General features: G+C 43.1%; 3 protein-coding genes across 3 annotated transcripts; all 3 read right to left on the bottom strand.

Moving 5' to 3' along the window:
* Positions 1-1,474: 1,474 nt before the first annotated feature.
* LOC147180185 (uncharacterized) lies at positions 1,475-5,117 on the bottom strand. Its single transcript, XM_086079337.1, has 2 exons — positions 3,951-5,117; positions 1,475-3,027 (listed from the first exon to the last, which is right to left on the bottom strand). The coding sequence occupies exons 1-2, from the start codon at positions 5,115-5,117 to the stop codon at positions 1,516-1,518; spliced, it is 2,679 nt and encodes an 892-aa protein (XP_085935463.1). The 3' UTR covers positions 1,475-1,515.
* A 1,814-nt stretch (positions 5,118-6,931) lies between these two features.
* On the bottom strand, positions 6,932-10,574 carry LOC147180184 (uncharacterized). Its single transcript, XM_086079244.1, has 2 exons — positions 9,408-10,574; positions 6,932-8,484 (listed from the first exon to the last, which is right to left on the bottom strand). The coding sequence occupies exons 1-2, from the start codon at positions 10,572-10,574 to the stop codon at positions 6,973-6,975; spliced, it is 2,679 nt and encodes an 892-aa protein (XP_085935370.1). The 3' UTR covers positions 6,932-6,972.
* A 1,567-nt stretch (positions 10,575-12,141) lies between these two features.
* On the bottom strand, positions 12,142-15,757 carry LOC147180183 (uncharacterized). Its single transcript, XM_086079222.1, has 2 exons — positions 14,591-15,757; positions 12,142-13,667 (listed from the first exon to the last, which is right to left on the bottom strand). The coding sequence occupies exons 1-2, from the start codon at positions 15,755-15,757 to the stop codon at positions 12,156-12,158; spliced, it is 2,679 nt and encodes an 892-aa protein (XP_085935348.1). The 3' UTR covers positions 12,142-12,155.
* Positions 15,758-16,626: the final 869 nt, after the last annotated feature.

Here is a 16,626-nt window from a genome sequence, read left to right as displayed (position 1 = left end):
CGGTCCTTCCGTCCTTGGTACCTCCCGTCGTCACGTTCCTTCCACTGATGTGTGGGCTGGCGTCTCCGCCCATTGCGGACAACAGTCCACCCACCATCCATCATACTTTTTTTTGAATCTCTGATTCCTTTTTATGGTAATTGATGTATAATAATGTTTTTAATCTTTTATTTAATAGTTAGGAGTTGCCTTTGTATCCTATGCAATCACTATCTACAAATCTATTTTATTTAAGATGTTATGTATAATTGATTTTTAATCTTTTATTTATTCAATAGGAGTGGCCTTTGTTATATATGTAATCACTATCTATTAATATAAAACAATAAACAAAAACAATCAAAAAAAATGTTTTATATAAAAAAATAGTTCTAATTCCTAATGAGTATAATTAAATGTAAGTGTGCCTTGACAACGTTTCGGCTCATCCAGAGCCTTCTTCAGGTAAATGGCACAATGAAACAATGAAAATGCAATTAAGCTCTTCCTGGCGAGAGATGTTGTCTCTGCAACGACCAAACTCCAACTGAGCAGCTGTGAGTCTGCGATCCTTTATATACTTGTGAAACCAGCCCGCCCCCAACTCAAATTGAACACGCCCACTCCATGTACAATGAAAAAGCAAACCTCATGAAATAACCTTGTAAATATCCAACCCTATTAGTTTATACACTTATGTACACTTAGTATTTAACTTTAAAGTACATATATATCCCCACAAATGTATTGTACATATTTACAACTCTTTAATTATGCATGCATTATATTTTAATCGTATTAACCTATTTTAACATCATGAATTAACTGTCCATTTTAATATCCCACTAATTATGCACCTATGATATTTTGATCTTGTTTAACACCATGAAATTGTGTTATTACCGTGTAATACAACACATGTATGTCATAATACAACATTCACACAATATACAGTTTTCATATTTACTATATACATGTAATTCACATCCCACTAGGGTTAGAAAGGTGTCCAGGGTTATATACAATTATAGGGTTGAGGTTAGGGTTAGCACTCAGTAGGGCCATAGTACATCCACTAGGTTAGGGTTAGTATAGCTGGGGTTGGGGTTAGGGTTAGGGTTGGGGTTAGGGTTAAAATAGCCAGGGTTGGGGTTAGAGTTAGGGTTGGGGTTAGGGTTAAGGTTAGGGTCAGGGTTAGGGTTAGGGTTAAGGTTAGGGTTGGGGTTGGGGTTAGGGTTAGGGTTAGGGTTAGGGTTAGGGTTGGTTAGGGTTAGGGTTAGGGTTAGGGTTAGGGTTGGGGTTAGGGTTAGGGTTAGGGTTAAGGTTAGGGTTAGGGTTAGGGTTGGGGTTGGGGTTGGGGTTAGGGTTCCAGGGTTGAGGGTTGGGGTTAGGGTTAGGGGTTAGGGTTAGGGGTTAGGGTTAGGGGTTAGGGTTAGGGTTAGGGTTAGGGTTAGGGTTAGGGTTAGGGGTTGGGGTTAAGGGTTGGGGTTTAAGGTTGGGGTTGGGGTTAGGATTTGGGTTGGAGTATATTTTAGCCTACACATTTAAACCCACCGGGACCTTAGTCCCCAATCTATAAATCCACTTTCTCTCCCAAGCTTTTCGTTTTTGATCCGTCCATCTGGTGTCACTCTGCAGTCCCGCTATCTGGAGCGCCTCAATCCCATGGTGTAAAAAATGAATGACCAAAGGTTTATCCATTTCTTTTTTATTTTTGATATTGTATCTATGTTGTGTTAAGCGAGTCATCAATGAATTTTTTGTCTCGCCCACATACTTTGCCCCACATTTTTTGCAAAAAATCAAATACACGATATTTTCCGATTTTGGGCAGAATTTTTGGTCTAATTTTATTATTGATTTGTCCCGTGCGTTTCTCACGAATGTCAATCTCGTAAAATATCTGCTCAGAGGTTGCCGTTTCATGGTTTGTAAGGTTGGTAATTTAGCCCGAACAAGCAAGTCCTGCAAATTCTTGTTCCTTCTGAACGCAGATATTACTCTTGATTGCGGCATCCAATCGGTTGGTCCCAAGATCTCTGCAAAGTTCTTCTTTATTCTGTTATGGAGAACCTTGGCCACCGAGAAGTACGTTGATATAAATGGGATAAGCTTGTCTGGGTTTTTGGTTCGTTTCTCTTGATATGATTTCAGACATTGTCTTAGAAATGACCTCGAATAGCCTCGTTTTTTCAGGGCATTAAATAGAACCTTCACCGCTTCCCAAAAATCTTCCATCCTGGTGCAGATTCGATAGAACCTGAGGATTTGGGACTTCACAATCCCTTTGAAAGTATGGGCCGGATGAAAACTCATTTTGTGGACTAGGGCGTGAGTATCCGTGATCTTAAAGTAGACTTTTATATCTAATTGGTGATCAATATTAAATTTTGGTCCCTTGAATACCGTAGTATCTAAAAAGTTGATTGAATCTCTGTTTATTTCTGCTTTAATTTGTATTGATGGGTCGTGTGAATTTAGAATATTTACAAAATTTTGGAACTCCGCCTCCGTCCCGGTCCATATGCCCCATATGTCATCCAAATACCGCAGATAGCCTATCGGTTTTTGGACACATTTGGCCAAAACTTCACATTCCCAATTTGCCATGAAGATATTTGCATAAGATGGGGCGAATTTCTTCCCCATCGCTGTTCCTTTTATTTGGAGGTAATATTTTTCATCAAAAACAAAGTCGTTCCTGGTCAAATTTATTTCTAATAATTTCAATAAATCCGAATCTGGTCGCGTAGGGTCTGGAAACTTCTCAAATATTCTCCTGACGCATTCTATCCCCGCTGAAATCGGGATGTTTGTGTACAAGCTTTCAACGTCCATAGAGAAAAAATAAAAATCGGAAGCGACTCGCACCCTTTTAACCATTTCGATAAAATGGTACGTGTCTCTAACAAATGATGGATGCCTCGTTGAGAGCGGGTTCAAGTAGTGGTCCAAGAATTCGGCCGTGGCATACGTGTCACTCCCGCAATCCGAAACTATCGGTCTCCCAGGCGGGACTTCATAAGGAATTGTCCATTTTTCCGGGTCCTTGTGGATTTTGGGAAGTATGTAAAAACGTCGCTCTCTAGGATTTGACTGTCCTATTAAATATTGGCTTTGTTTGGCATTTATAAATTTATTCTTTTTTAAGTTATTGACAATTTCGGCCACCATCGGCATCGTATCCCAATAAATTGGTTTAACCAGTTTTTTATAATATTCAGAATCATTTAATTGTCGTTCAACCTCCATTATGTACTGTTCCCTACTCAGGATGACAATTGCAGAACCTTTGTCAGCTGGTTTTATAACAATGTGCTTAGCTTTCATCAGCTCTCTCAAAGCTTGCACTTCCTCCACTGACAGGTTTAGCTTTTCTGGTGACTTTATATAATGGTCGCCAAATGTTTTTAAGTCCAAATCTATTAATTGGCCAATTTCTAATGGTAAATCGCCTATTGGAGGGATCCATGTGGAAGGTCCGACAAAATGTGGCGGCTCCCTTTTCCCCGAGTCCCTAAAATATGCTGTTAATTTTAATTTCCGATGGTAATTTTGTATATCCAATTGAAATTGAGCCTTCTGGTCCTTAGCAAGTCCCAGCGTGGGTATAAAAGACAGACCTTTGCTCAAGACCGAATGCTGTAGGTTTGTTAACTTGAAATGTTTGGCTAAAACCACCACATCCTTCGCCACCAAGGATCGAGCATCCCTAGTCACTCGGATGTGTGCTCTTTCTGCCCTTGCCCGGTCATGGCTTAATGGGCGGGTGCGTTTAAAAACGTCATCCAGTGATTAAAAATGGCTGTCGCGGTCTCCTCCGTCCAATGGATGTCGTCTGGTTCCACCTCAAATTGGTTAGCAGGCAATAATGGAATATACCCCATATTCCTCTCAATGTGTTCATTGATGATTTGGAGATTGTCCTTCTCCTCTGTGGGGAGTAAGTCCGAGAAATTAATTAATGGAACCCACACTTCTGCATAGGGAAACTTCCTCTTAGTGGACCGTATCGCCCCTTGCAGGTTCTTAATAGTGGTCTCCCTGGATTTATTCCCCCTACAGTTTATTCCAAACGCCAGTACGATCTTTTCTACCACCAAGCTCTCCGGCGCCAATGTCTTCTCCATGAGCGCTTGCCCATGGCGAAAGTGGCTTCCCGGGAAGCTGTCAAGCTGCAGATTGGCATTCCAGTAGGGTGGTATGCGAGCTAAGTTGGAGTCTCCAATAATCAGCCACTTTTTGGTGACCTGTAAGTCCCAGTCCGTGAGACGTCTCTGCGTATTCTGGTGGCAATTCACCCAATATCGCCGGGGGTTCGGGCCCACAAATTTCTCAAAAGACTCATGGAAGACCTCCTCCAGATCCGTGTCCTCATTCTCTCTGTGGAACGTGATCAATTCTGGTCCCACCATCATGCGTGACATGTCTTCTTCCTCAGACTCTGAGTCTCCAGTCCTACAGCTTACAGGTATTACTACGGGAGGGGTTGGAGACTGCCGACTCTGAATCACCTCGGAACCATCTGCTTGAGGACCCATTGGCAACTCCTCCTCCACATTCTCCTCGGTCAGGACCACCCCTCTGGTCCTTCTGGATGTCCGCGGTGCCTCCTTGCATTCGTCTATCGTCGTAAGCAGTGCTGGGATCACCTCTATCCCTAGCTGTCTACTCTCTTTCCTCACTACCCTCTGCTCCCTAGGAGGTTGTACCTCTTCCATCCCTTGGTTCTCTATCTCTTCCCTGAAGGCTGTCAGTCTAGCCTTGACCACTGGCACATTTCGAACAATAGGAGTTGATTGTTGAGGAGCTTGTGCCTGTTTCGGAACTGACTCCCTGACAGGGTCTCCCCCGTCGATCCTGGCCACTATGAGAGCCTCCGCATAATCGATCACTTCCTGTGAAAGGCGGGGTAGGTTACGCTTGGCCCATCTCACTGCCACCTCATATGCAGTAGTCCAATCTGGGGTCAGGGAATCCCCCAAATCCTCCAGACTATCTTCCAGACAGTCCTGGTAATGTTCTGACAAGATCTGACAAGTGGTATGCCCCCAGTTCTTGGCATTTCCCACTATCAAGTCCAGAGCATCTCTCTTGGGGAATGCAGGTTTAATCATGGTTGACAGAATATCAACCATCTTTGCAATCATCCGCGGTTGAGGTCTTCCTTCCATCGGATCCACGTTCTGCAAGTGGTGGAGCGTCTTAATCACACCATGCAGTTTGCGAACCAATTTGCCAAATCTGGCATTCGCTGGCTGACGTACCACCTCTAGTCCCCCTGATTGTGAGTGAGGTGCCCGCCGCTCTTGTCCTTTCTGACCTTGCCGCGCCACCGCTGCATAAGAACGAAAACCAGAACTGACGTTTCGAGAGGACCTCGGAGGAGGCACAGGCTGGTTAGGAATGAGGGATTGAGCCCTTCCTCGACCAGGATAGGGGAATTGATCCCCCCTCCTGGAGCGAAAGGGAATCGCACGGTCCTTCCGTCCTTGGTACCTCCCGTCGTCACGTTCCTTCCACTGATGTGTGGGCTGGCGTCTCCGCCCATTGCGGACAACAGTCCACCCACCATCCATCATACTTTTTTTTGAATCTCTGATTCCTTTTTATGGTAATTGATGTATAATAATGTTTTTAATCTTTTATTTAATAGTTAGGAGTTGCCTTTGTATCCTATGCAATCACTATCTACAAATCTATTTTATTTAAGATGTTATGTATAATTGATTTTTAATCTTTTATTTATTCAATAGGAGTGGCCTTTGTTATATATGTAATCACTATCTATTAATATAAAACAATAAACAAAAACAATCAAAAAAAATGTTTTATATAAAAAAATAGTTCTAATTCCTAATGAGTATAATTAAATGTAAGTGTGCCTTGACAACGTTTCGGCTCATCCAGAGCCTTCTTCAGGTAAATGGCACAATGAAACAATGAAAATGCAATTAAGCTCTTCCTGGCGAGAGATGTTGTCTCTGCAACGACCAAACTCCAACTGAGCAGCTGTGAGTCTGCGATCCTTTATATACTTGTGAAACCAGCCCGCCCCCAACTCAAATTGAACACGCCCACTCCATGTACAATGAAAAAGCAAACCTCATGAAATAACCTTGTAAATATCCAACCCTATTAGTTTATACACTTATGTACACTTAGTATTTAACTTTAAAGTACATATATATCCCCACAAATGTATTGTACATATTTACAACTCTTTAATTATGCATGCATTATATTTTAATCGTATTAACCTATTTTAACATCATGAATTAACTGTCCATTTTAATATCCCACTAATTATGCACCTATGATATTTTGATCTTGTTTAACACCATGAAATTGTGTTATTACCGTGTAATACAACACATGTATGTCATAATACAACATTCACACAATATACAGTTTTCATATTTACTATATACATGTAATTCACATCCCACTAGGGTTAGAAAGGTGTCCAGGGTTATATACAATTATAGGGTTGAGGTTAGGGTTAGCACTCAGTAGGGCCATAGTACATCCACTAGGTTAGGGTTAGTATAGCTGGGGTTGGGGTTAGGGTTAGGGTTGGGGTTAGGGTTAAAATAGCCAGGGTTGGGGTTAGAGTTAGGGTTGGGGTTAGGGTTAAGGTTAGGGTCAGGGTTAGGGTTAGGGTTAAGGTTAGGGTTGGGGTTGGGGTTAGGGTTAGGGTTAGGGTTAGGGTTAGGGTTGGTTAGGGTTAGGGTTAGGGTTAGGGTTAGGGTTGGGGTTAGGGTTAGGGTTAGGGTTAAGGTTAGGGTTAGGGTTAGGGTTGGGGTTGGGGTTGGGGTTAGGGTTCCAGGGTTGAGGGTTGGGGTTAGGGTTAGGGGTTAGGGTTAGGGGTTAGGGTTAGGGGTTAGGGTTAGGGTTAGGGTTAGGGTTAGGGTTAGGGTTAGGGGTTGGGGTTAAGGGTTGGGGTTTAAGGTTGGGGTTGGGGTTAGGATTTGGGTTGGAGTATATTTTAGCCTACACATTTAAACCCACCGGGACCTTAGTCCCCAATCTATAAATCCACTTTCTCTCCCAAGCTTTTCGTTTTTGATCCGTCCATCTGGTGTCACTCTGCAGTCCCGCTATCTGGAGCGCCTCAATCCCATGGTGTAAAAAATGAATGACCAAAGGTTTATCCATTTCTTTTTTATTTTTGATATTGTATCTATGTTGTGTTAAGCGAGTCATCAATGAATTTTTTGTCTCGCCCACATACTTTGCCCCACATTTTTTGCAAAAAATCAAATACACGATATTTTCCGATTTTGGGCAGAATTTTTGGTCTAATTTTATTATTGATTTGTCCCGTGCGTTTCTCACGAATGTCAATCTCGTAAAATATCTGCTCAGAGGTTGCCGTTTCATGGTTTGTAAGGTTGGTAATTTAGCCCGAACAAGCAAGTCCTGCAAATTCTTGTTCCTTCTGAACGCAGATATTACTCTTGATTGCGGCATCCAATCGGTTGGTCCCAAGATCTCTGCAAAGTTCTTCTTTATTCTGTTATGGAGAACCTTGGCCACCGAGAAGTACGTTGATATAAATGGGATAAGCTTGTCTGGGTTTTTGGTTCGTTTCTCTTGATATGATTTCAGACATTGTCTTAGAAATGACCTCGAATAGCCTCGTTTTTTCAGGGCATTAAATAGAACCTTCACCGCTTCCCAAAAATCTTCCATCCTGGTGCAGATTCGATAGAACCTGAGGATTTGGGACTTCACAATCCCTTTGAAAGTATGGGCCGGATGAAAACTCATTTTGTGGACTAGGGCGTGAGTATCCGTGATCTTAAAGTAGACTTTTATATCTAATTGGTGATCAATATTAAATTTTGGTCCCTTGAATACCGTAGTATCTAAAAAGTTGATTGAATCTCTGTTTATTTCTGCTTTAATTTGTATTGATGGGTCGTGTGAATTTAGAATATTTACAAAATTTTGGAACTCCGCCTCCGTCCCGGTCCATATGCCCCATATGTCATCCAAATACCGCAGATAGCCTATCGGTTTTTGGACACATTTGGCCAAAACTTCACATTCCCAATTTGCCATGAAGATATTTGCATAAGATGGGGCGAATTTCTTCCCCATCGCTGTTCCTTTTATTTGGAGGTAATATTTTTCATCAAAAACAAAGTCGTTCCTGGTCAAATTTATTTCTAATAATTTCAATAAATCCGAATCTGGTCGCGTAGGGTCTGGAAACTTCTCAAATATTCTCCTGACGCATTCTATCCCCGCTGAAATCGGGATGTTTGTGTACAAGCTTTCAACGTCCATAGAGAAAAAATAAAAATCGGAAGCGACTCGCACCCTTTTAACCATTTCGATAAAATGGTACGTGTCTCTAACAAATGATGGATGCCTCGTTGAGAGCGGGTTCAAGTAGTGGTCCAAGAATTCGGCCGTGGCATACGTGTCACTCCCGCAATCCGAAACTATCGGTCTCCCAGGCGGGACTTCATAAGGAATTGTCCATTTTTCCGGGTCCTTGTGGATTTTGGGAAGTATGTAAAAACGTCGCTCTCTAGGATTTGACTGTCCTATTAAATATTGGCTTTGTTTGGCATTTATAAATTTATTCTTTTTTAAGTTATTGACAATTTCGGCCACCATCGGCATCGTATCCCAATAAATTGGTTTAACCAGTTTTTTATAATATTCAGAATCATTTAATTGTCGTTCAACCTCCATTATGTACTGTTCCCTACTCAGGATGACAATTGCAGAACCTTTGTCAGCTGGTTTTATAACAATGTGCTTAGCTTTCATCAGCTCTCTCAAAGCTTGCACTTCCTCCACTGACAGGTTTAGCTTTTCTGGTGACTTTATATAATGGTCGCCAAATGTTTTTAAGTCCAAATCTATTAATTGGCCAATTTCTAATGGTAAATCGCCTATTGGAGGGATCCATGTGGAAGGTCCGACAAAATGTGGCGGCTCCCTTTTCCCCGAGTCCCTAAAATATGCTGTTAATTTTAATTTCCGATGGTAATTTTGTATATCCAATTGAAATTGAGCCTTCTGGTCCTTAGCAAGTCCCAGCGTGGGTATAAAAGACAGACCTTTGCTCAAGACCGAATGCTGTAGGTTTGTTAACTTGAAATGTTTGGCTAAAACCACCACATCCTTCGCCACCAAGGATCGAGCATCCCTAGTCACTCGGATGTGTGCTCTTTCTGCCCTTGCCCGGTCATGGCTTAATGGGCGGGTGCGTTTAAAAACGTCATCCAGTGATTAAAAATGGCTGTCGCGGTCTCCTCCGTCCAATGGATGTCGTCTGGTTCCACCTCAAATTGGTTAGCAGGCAATAATGGAATATACCCCATATTCCTCTCAATGTGTTCATTGATGATTTGGAGATTGTCCTTCTCCTCTGTGGGGAGTAAGTCCGAGAAATTAATTAATGGAACCCACACTTCTGCATAGGGAAACTTCCTCTTAGTGGACCGTATCGCCCCTTGCAGGTTCTTAATAGTGGTCTCCCTGGATTTATTCCCCCTACAGTTTATTCCAAACGCCAGTACGATCTTTTCTACCACCAAGCTCTCCGGCGCCAATGTCTTCTCCATGAGCGCTTGCCCATGGCGAAAGTGGCTTCCCGGGAAGCTGTCAAGCTGCAGATTGGCATTCCAGTAGGGTGGTATGCGAGCTAAGTTGGAGTCTCCAATAATCAGCCACTTTTTGGTGACCTGTAAGTCCCAGTCCGTGAGACGTCTCTGCGTATTCTGGTGGCAATTCACCCAATATCGCCGGGGGTTCGGGCCCACAAATTTCTCAAAAGACTCATGGAAGACCTCCTCCAGATCCGTGTCCTCATTCTCTCTGTGGAACGTGATCAATTCTGGTCCCACCATCATGCGTGACATGTCTTCTTCCTCAGACTCTGAGTCTCCAGTCCTACAGCTTACAGGTATTACTACGGGAGGGGTTGGAGACTGCCGACTCTGAATCACCTCGGAACCATCTGCTTGAGGACCCATTGGCAACTCCTCCTCCACATTCTCCTCGGTCAGGACCACCCCTCTGGTCCTTCTGGATGTCCGCGGTGCCTCCTTGCATTCGTCTATCGTCGTAAGCAGTGCTGGGATCACCTCTATCCCTAGCTGTCTACTCTCTTTCCTCACTACCCTCTGCTCCCTAGGAGGTTGTACCTCTTCCATCCCTTGGTTCTCTATCTCTTCCCTGAAGGCTGTCAGTCTAGCCTTGACCACTGGCACATTTCGAACAATAGGAGTTGATTGTTGAGGAGCTTGTGCCTGTTTCGGAACTGACTCCCTGACAGGGTCTCCCCCGTCGATCCTGGCCACTATGAGAGCCTCCGCATAATCGATCACTTCCTGTGAAAGGCGGGGTAGGTTACGCTTGGCCCATCTCACTGCCACCTCATATGCAGTAGTCCAATCTGGGGTCAGGGAATCCCCCAAATCCTCCAGACTATCTTCCAGACAGTCCTGGTAATGTTCTGACAAGATCTGACAAGTGGTATGCCCCCAGTTCTTGGCATTTCCCACTATCAAGTCCAGAGCATCTCTCTTGGGGAATGCAGGTTTAATCATGGTTGACAGAATATCAACCATCTTTGCAATCATCCGCGGTTGAGGTCTTCCTTCCATCGGATCCACGTTCTGCAAGTGGTGGAGCGTCTTAATCACACCATGCAGTTTGCGAACCAATTTGCCAAATCTGGCATTCGCTGGCTGACGTACCACCTCTAGTCCCCCTGATTGTGAGTGAGGTGCCCGCCGCTCTTGTCCTTTCTGACCTTGCCGCGCCACCGCTGCATAAGAACGAAAACCAGAACTGACGTTTCGAGAGGACCTCGGAGGAGGCACAGGCTGGTTAGGAATGAGGGATTGAGCCCTTCCTCGACCAGGATAGGGGAATTGATCCCCCCTCCTGGAGCGAAAGGGAATCGCACGGTCCTTCCGTCCTTGGTACCTCCCGTCGTCACGTTCCTTCCACTGATGTGTGGGCTGGCGTCTCCGCCCATTGCGGACAACAGTCCACCCACCATCCATCATACTTTTTTTTGAATCTCTGATTCCTTTTTATGGTAATTGATGTATAATAATGTTTTTAATCTTTTATTTAATAGTTAGGAGTTGCCTTTGTATCCTATGCAATCACTATCTACAAATCTATTTTATTTAAGATGTTATGTATAATTGATTTTTAATCTTTTATTTATTCAATAGGAGTGGCCTTTGTTATATATGTAATCACTATCTATTAATATAAAACAATAAACAAAAACAATCAAAAAAAATGTTTTATATAAAAAAATAGTTCTAATTCCTAATGAGTATAATTAAATGTAAGTGTGCCTTGACAACGTTTCGGCTCATCCAGAGCCTTCTTCAGGTAAATGGCACAATGAAACAATGAAAATGCAATTAAGCTCTTCCTGGCGAGAGATGTTGTCTCTGCAACGACCAAACTCCAACTGAGCAGCTGTGAGTCTGCGATCCTTTATATACTTGTGAAACCAGCCCGCCCCCAACTCAAATTGAACACGCCCACTCCATGTACAATGAAAAAGCAAACCTCATGAAATAACCTTGTAAATATCCAACCCTATTAGTTTATACACTTATGTACACTTAGTATTTAACTTTAAAGTACATATATATCCCCACAAATGTATTGTACATATTTACAACTCTTTAATTATGCATGCATTATATTTTAATCGTATTAACCTATTTTAACATCATGAATTAACTGTCCATTTTAATATCCCACTAATTATGCACCTATGATATTTTGATCTTGTTTAACACCATGAAATTGTGTTATTACCGTGTAATACAACACATGTATGTCATAATACAACATTCACACAATATACAGTTTTCATATTTACTATATACATGTAATTCACATCCCACTAGGGTTAGAAAGGTGTCCAGGGTTATATACAATTATAGGGTTGAGGTTAGGGTTAGCACTCAGTAGGGCCATAGTACATCCACTAGGTTAGGGTTAGTATAGCTGGGGTTGGGGTTAGGGTTAGGGTTGGGGTTAGGGTTAAAATAGCCAGGGTTGGGGTTAGAGTTAGGGTTAGGGTTAGGGTTAGGGTTAGGGTTAAGGGTTGGGGTTAAGGGTTGGGGTTTAAGGTTGGGGTTGGGGTTAGGATTTGGGTTGGAGTATATTTTAGCCTACACATTTAAACCCACCGGGACCTTAGTCCCCAATCTATAAATCCACTTTCTCTCCCAAGCTTTTCGTTTTTGATCCGTCCATCTGGTGTCACTCTGCAGTCCCGCTATCTGGAGCGCCTCAATCCCATGGTGTAAAAAATGAATGACCAAAGGTTTATCCATTTCTTTTTTATTTTTGATATTGTATCTATGTTGTGTTAAGCGAGTCATCAATGAATTTTTTGTCTCGCCCACATACTTTGCCCCACATTTTTTGCAAAAAATCAAATACACGATATTTTCCGATTTTGGGCAGAATTTTTGGTCTAATTTTATTATTGATTTGTCCCGTGCGTTTCTCACGAATGTCAATCTCGTAAAATATCTGCTCAGAGGTTGCCGTTTCATGGTTTGTAAGGTTGGTAATTTAGCCCGAACAAGCAAGTCCTGCAAATTCTTGTTCCTTCTGAACGCAGATATTACTCTTGATTGCGGCATCCAATCGGTTGGTCCCAAGATCTCTGCAAAGTTCTTCTTTATTCTGTTATGGAGAACCTTGGCCACCGAGAAGTACGTTGATATAAATGGGATAAGCTTGTCTGGGTTTTTGGTTCGTTTCTCTTGATATGATTTCAGACATTGTCTTAGAAATGACCTCGAATAGCCTCGTTTTTTCAGGGCATTAAATAGAACCTTCACCGCTTCCCAAAAATCTTCCATCCTGGTGCAGATTCGATAGAACCTGAGGATTTGGGACTTCACAATCCCTTTGAAAGTATGGGCCGGATGAAAACTCATTTTGTGGACTAGGGCGTGAGTATCCGTGATCTTAAAGTAGACTTTTATATCTAATTGGTGATCAATATTAAATTTTGGTCCCTTGAATACCGTAGTATCTAAAAAGTTGATTGAATCTCTGTTTATTTCTGCTTTAATTTGTATTGATGGGTCGTGTGAATTTAGAATATTTACAAAATTTTGGAACTCCGCCTCCGTCCCGGTCCATATGCCCCATATGTCATCCAAATACCGCAGATAGCCTATCGGTTTTTGGACACATTTGGCCAAAACTTCACATTCCCAATTTGCCATGAAGATATTTGCATAAGATGGGGCGAATTTCTTCCCCATCGCTGTTCCTTTTATTTGGAGGTAATATTTTTCATCAAAAACAAAGTCGTTCCTGGTCAAATTTATTTCTAATAATTTCAATAAATCCGAATCTGGTCGCGTAGGGTCTGGAAACTTCTCAAATATTCTCCTGACGCATTCTATCCCCGCTGAAATCGGGATGTTTGTGTACAAGCTTTCAACGTCCATAGAGAAAAAATAAAAATCGGAAGCGACTCGCACCCTTTTAACCATTTCGATAAAATGGTACGTGTCTCTAACAAATGATGGATGCCTCGTTGAGAGCGGGTTCAAGTAGTGGTCCAAGAATTCGGCCGTGGCATACGTGTCACTCCCGCAATCCGAAACTATCGGTCTCCCAGGCGGGACTTCATAAGGAATTGTCCATTTTTCCGGGTCCTTGTGGATTTTGGGAAGTATGTAAAAACGTCGCTCTCTAGGATTTGACTGTCCTATTAAATATTGGCTTTGTTTGGCATTTATAAATTTATTCTTTTTTAAGTTATTGACAATTTCGGCCACCATCGGCATCGTATCCCAATAAATTGGTTTAACCAGTTTTTTATAATATTCAGAATCATTTAATTGTCGTTCAACCTCCATTATGTACTGTTCCCTACTCAGGATGACAATTGCAGAACCTTTGTCAGCTGGTTTTATAACAATGTGCTTAGCTTTCATCAGCTCTCTCAAAGCTTGCACTTCCTCCACTGACAGGTTTAGCTTTTCTGGTGACTTTATATAATGGTCGCCAAATGTTTTTAAGTCCAAATCTATTAATTGGCCAATTTCTAATGGTAAATCGCCTATTGGAGGGATCCATGTGGAAGGTCCGACAAAATGTGGCGGCTCCCTTTTCCCCGAGTCCCTAAAATATGCTGTTAATTTTAATTTCCGATGGTAATTTTGTATATCCAATTGAAATTGAGCCTTCTGGTCCTTAGCAAGTCCCAGCGTGGGTATAAAAGACAGACCTTTGCTCAAGACCGAATGCTGTAGGTTTGTTAACTTGAAATGTTTGGCTAAAACCACCACATCCTTCGCCACCAAGGATCGAGCATCCCTAGTCACTCGGATGTGTGCTCTTTCTGCCCTTGCCCGGTCATGGCTTAATGGGCGGGTGCGTTTAAAAACGTCATCCAGTGATTAAAAATGGCTGTCGCGGTCTCCTCCGTCCAATGGATGTCGTCTGGTTCCACCTCAAATTGGTTAGCAGGCAATAATGGAATATACCCCATATTCCTCTCAATGTGTTCATTGATGATTTGGAGATTGTCCTTCTCCTCTGTGGGGAGTAAGTCCGAGAAATTAATTAATGGAACCCACACTTCTGCATAGGGAAACTTCCTCTTAGTGGACCGTATCGCCCCTTGCAGGTTCTTAATAGTGGTCTCCCTGGATTTATTCCCCCTACAGTTTATTCCAAACGCCAGTACGATCTTTTCTACCACCAAGCTCTCCGGCGCCAATGTCTTCTCCATGAGCGCTTGCCCATGGCGAAAGTGGCTTCCCGGGAAGCTGTCAAGCTGCAGATTGGCATTCCAGTAGGGTGGTATGCGAGCTAAGTTGGAGTCTCCAATAATCAGCCACTTTTTGGTGACCTGTAAGTCCCAGTCCGTGAGACGTCTCTGCGTATTCTGGTGGCAATTCACCCAATATCGCCGGGGGTTCGGGCCCACAAATTTCTCAAAAGACTCATGGAAGACCTCCTCCAGATCCGTGTCCTCATTCTCTCTGTGGAACGTGATCAATTCTGGTCCCACCATCATGCGTGACATGTCTTCTTCCTCAGACTCTGAGTCTCCAGTCCTACAGCTTACAGGTATTACTACGGGAGGGGTTGGAGACTGCCGACTCTGAATCACCTCGGAACCATCTGCTTGAGGACCCATTGGCAACTCCTCCTCCACATTCTCCTCGGTCAGGACCACCCCTCTGGTCCTTCTGGATGTCCGCGGTGCCTCCTTGCATTCGTCTATCGTCGTAAGCAGTGCTGGGATCACCTCTATCCCTAGCTGTCTACTCTCTTTCCTCACTACCCTCTGCTCCCTAGGAGGTTGTACCTCTTCCATCCCTTGGTTCTCTATCTCTTCCCTGAAGGCTGTCAGTCTAGCCTTGACCACTGGCACATTTCGAACAATAGGAGTTGATTGTTGAGGAGCTTGTGCCTGTTTCGGAACTGACTCCCTGACAGGGTCTCCCCCGTCGATCCTGGCCACTATGAGAGCCTCCGCATAATCGATCACTTCCTGTGAAAGGCGGGGTAGGTTACGCTTGGCCCATCTCACTGCCACCTCATATGCAGTAGTCCAATCTGGGGTCAGGGAATCCCCCAAATCCTCCAGACTATCTTCCAGACAGTCCTGGTAATGTTCTGACAAGATCTGACAAGTGGTATGCCCCCAGTTCTTGGCATTTCCCACTATCAAGTCCAGAGCATCTCTCTTGGGGAATGCAGGTTTAATCATGGTTGACAGAATATCAACCATCTTTGCAATCATCCGCGGTTGAGGTCTTCCTTCCATCGGATCCACGTTCTGCAAGTGGTGGAGCGTCTTAATCACACCATGCAGTTTGCGAACCAATTTGCCAAATCTGGCATTCGCTGGCTGACGTACCACCTCTAGTCCCCCTGATTGTGAGTGAGGTGCCCGCCGCTCTTGTCCTTTCTGACCTTGCCGCGCCACCGCTGCATAAGAACGAAAACCAGAACTGACGTTTCGAGAGGACCTCGGAGGAGGCACAGGCTGGTTAGGAATGAGGGATTGAGCCCTTCCTCGACCAGGATAGGGGAATTGATCCCCCCTCCTGGAGCGAAAGGGAATCGCACGGTCCTTCCGTCCTTGGTACCTCCCGTCGTCACGTTCCTTCCACTGATGTGTGGGCTGGCGTCTCCGCCCATTGCGGACAACAGTCCACCCACCATCCATCATACTTTTTTTTGAATCTCTGATTCCTTTTTATGGTAATTGATGTATAATAATGTTTTTAATCTTTTATTTAATAGTTAGGAGTTGCCTTTGTATCCTATGCAATCACTATCTACAAATCTATTTTATTTAAGATGTTATGTATAATTGATTTTTAATCTTTTATTTATTCAATAGGAGTGGCCTTTGTTATATATGTAATCACTATCTATTAATATAAAACAATAAACAAAAACAATCAAAAAAAATGTTTTATATAAAAAAATAGTTCTAATTCCTAATGAGTATAATTAAATGTAAGTGTGCCTTGACAACGTTTCGGCTCATCCAGAGCCTTCTTCAGGTAAATGGCACAATGAAACAATGAAAATGCAATTAAGCTCTTCCTGGCGAGAGATGTTGTCTCTGCAACGACCAAACTCCAACTG

Source organism: Leptonotus elevatus, chromosome 1 (genome assembly GCF_054856555.1).
Source record: "Leptonotus elevatus isolate MCC_2025b chromosome 1, RoL_Lele_1.0, whole genome shotgun sequence".
Classification (NCBI taxonomy): domain Eukaryota; kingdom Metazoa; phylum Chordata; class Actinopteri; order Syngnathiformes; family Syngnathidae; genus Leptonotus; species Leptonotus elevatus.
Note: the sequence above shows the minus strand (reverse complement) of the source record. Positions and strands in the feature narration are given on the sequence as shown.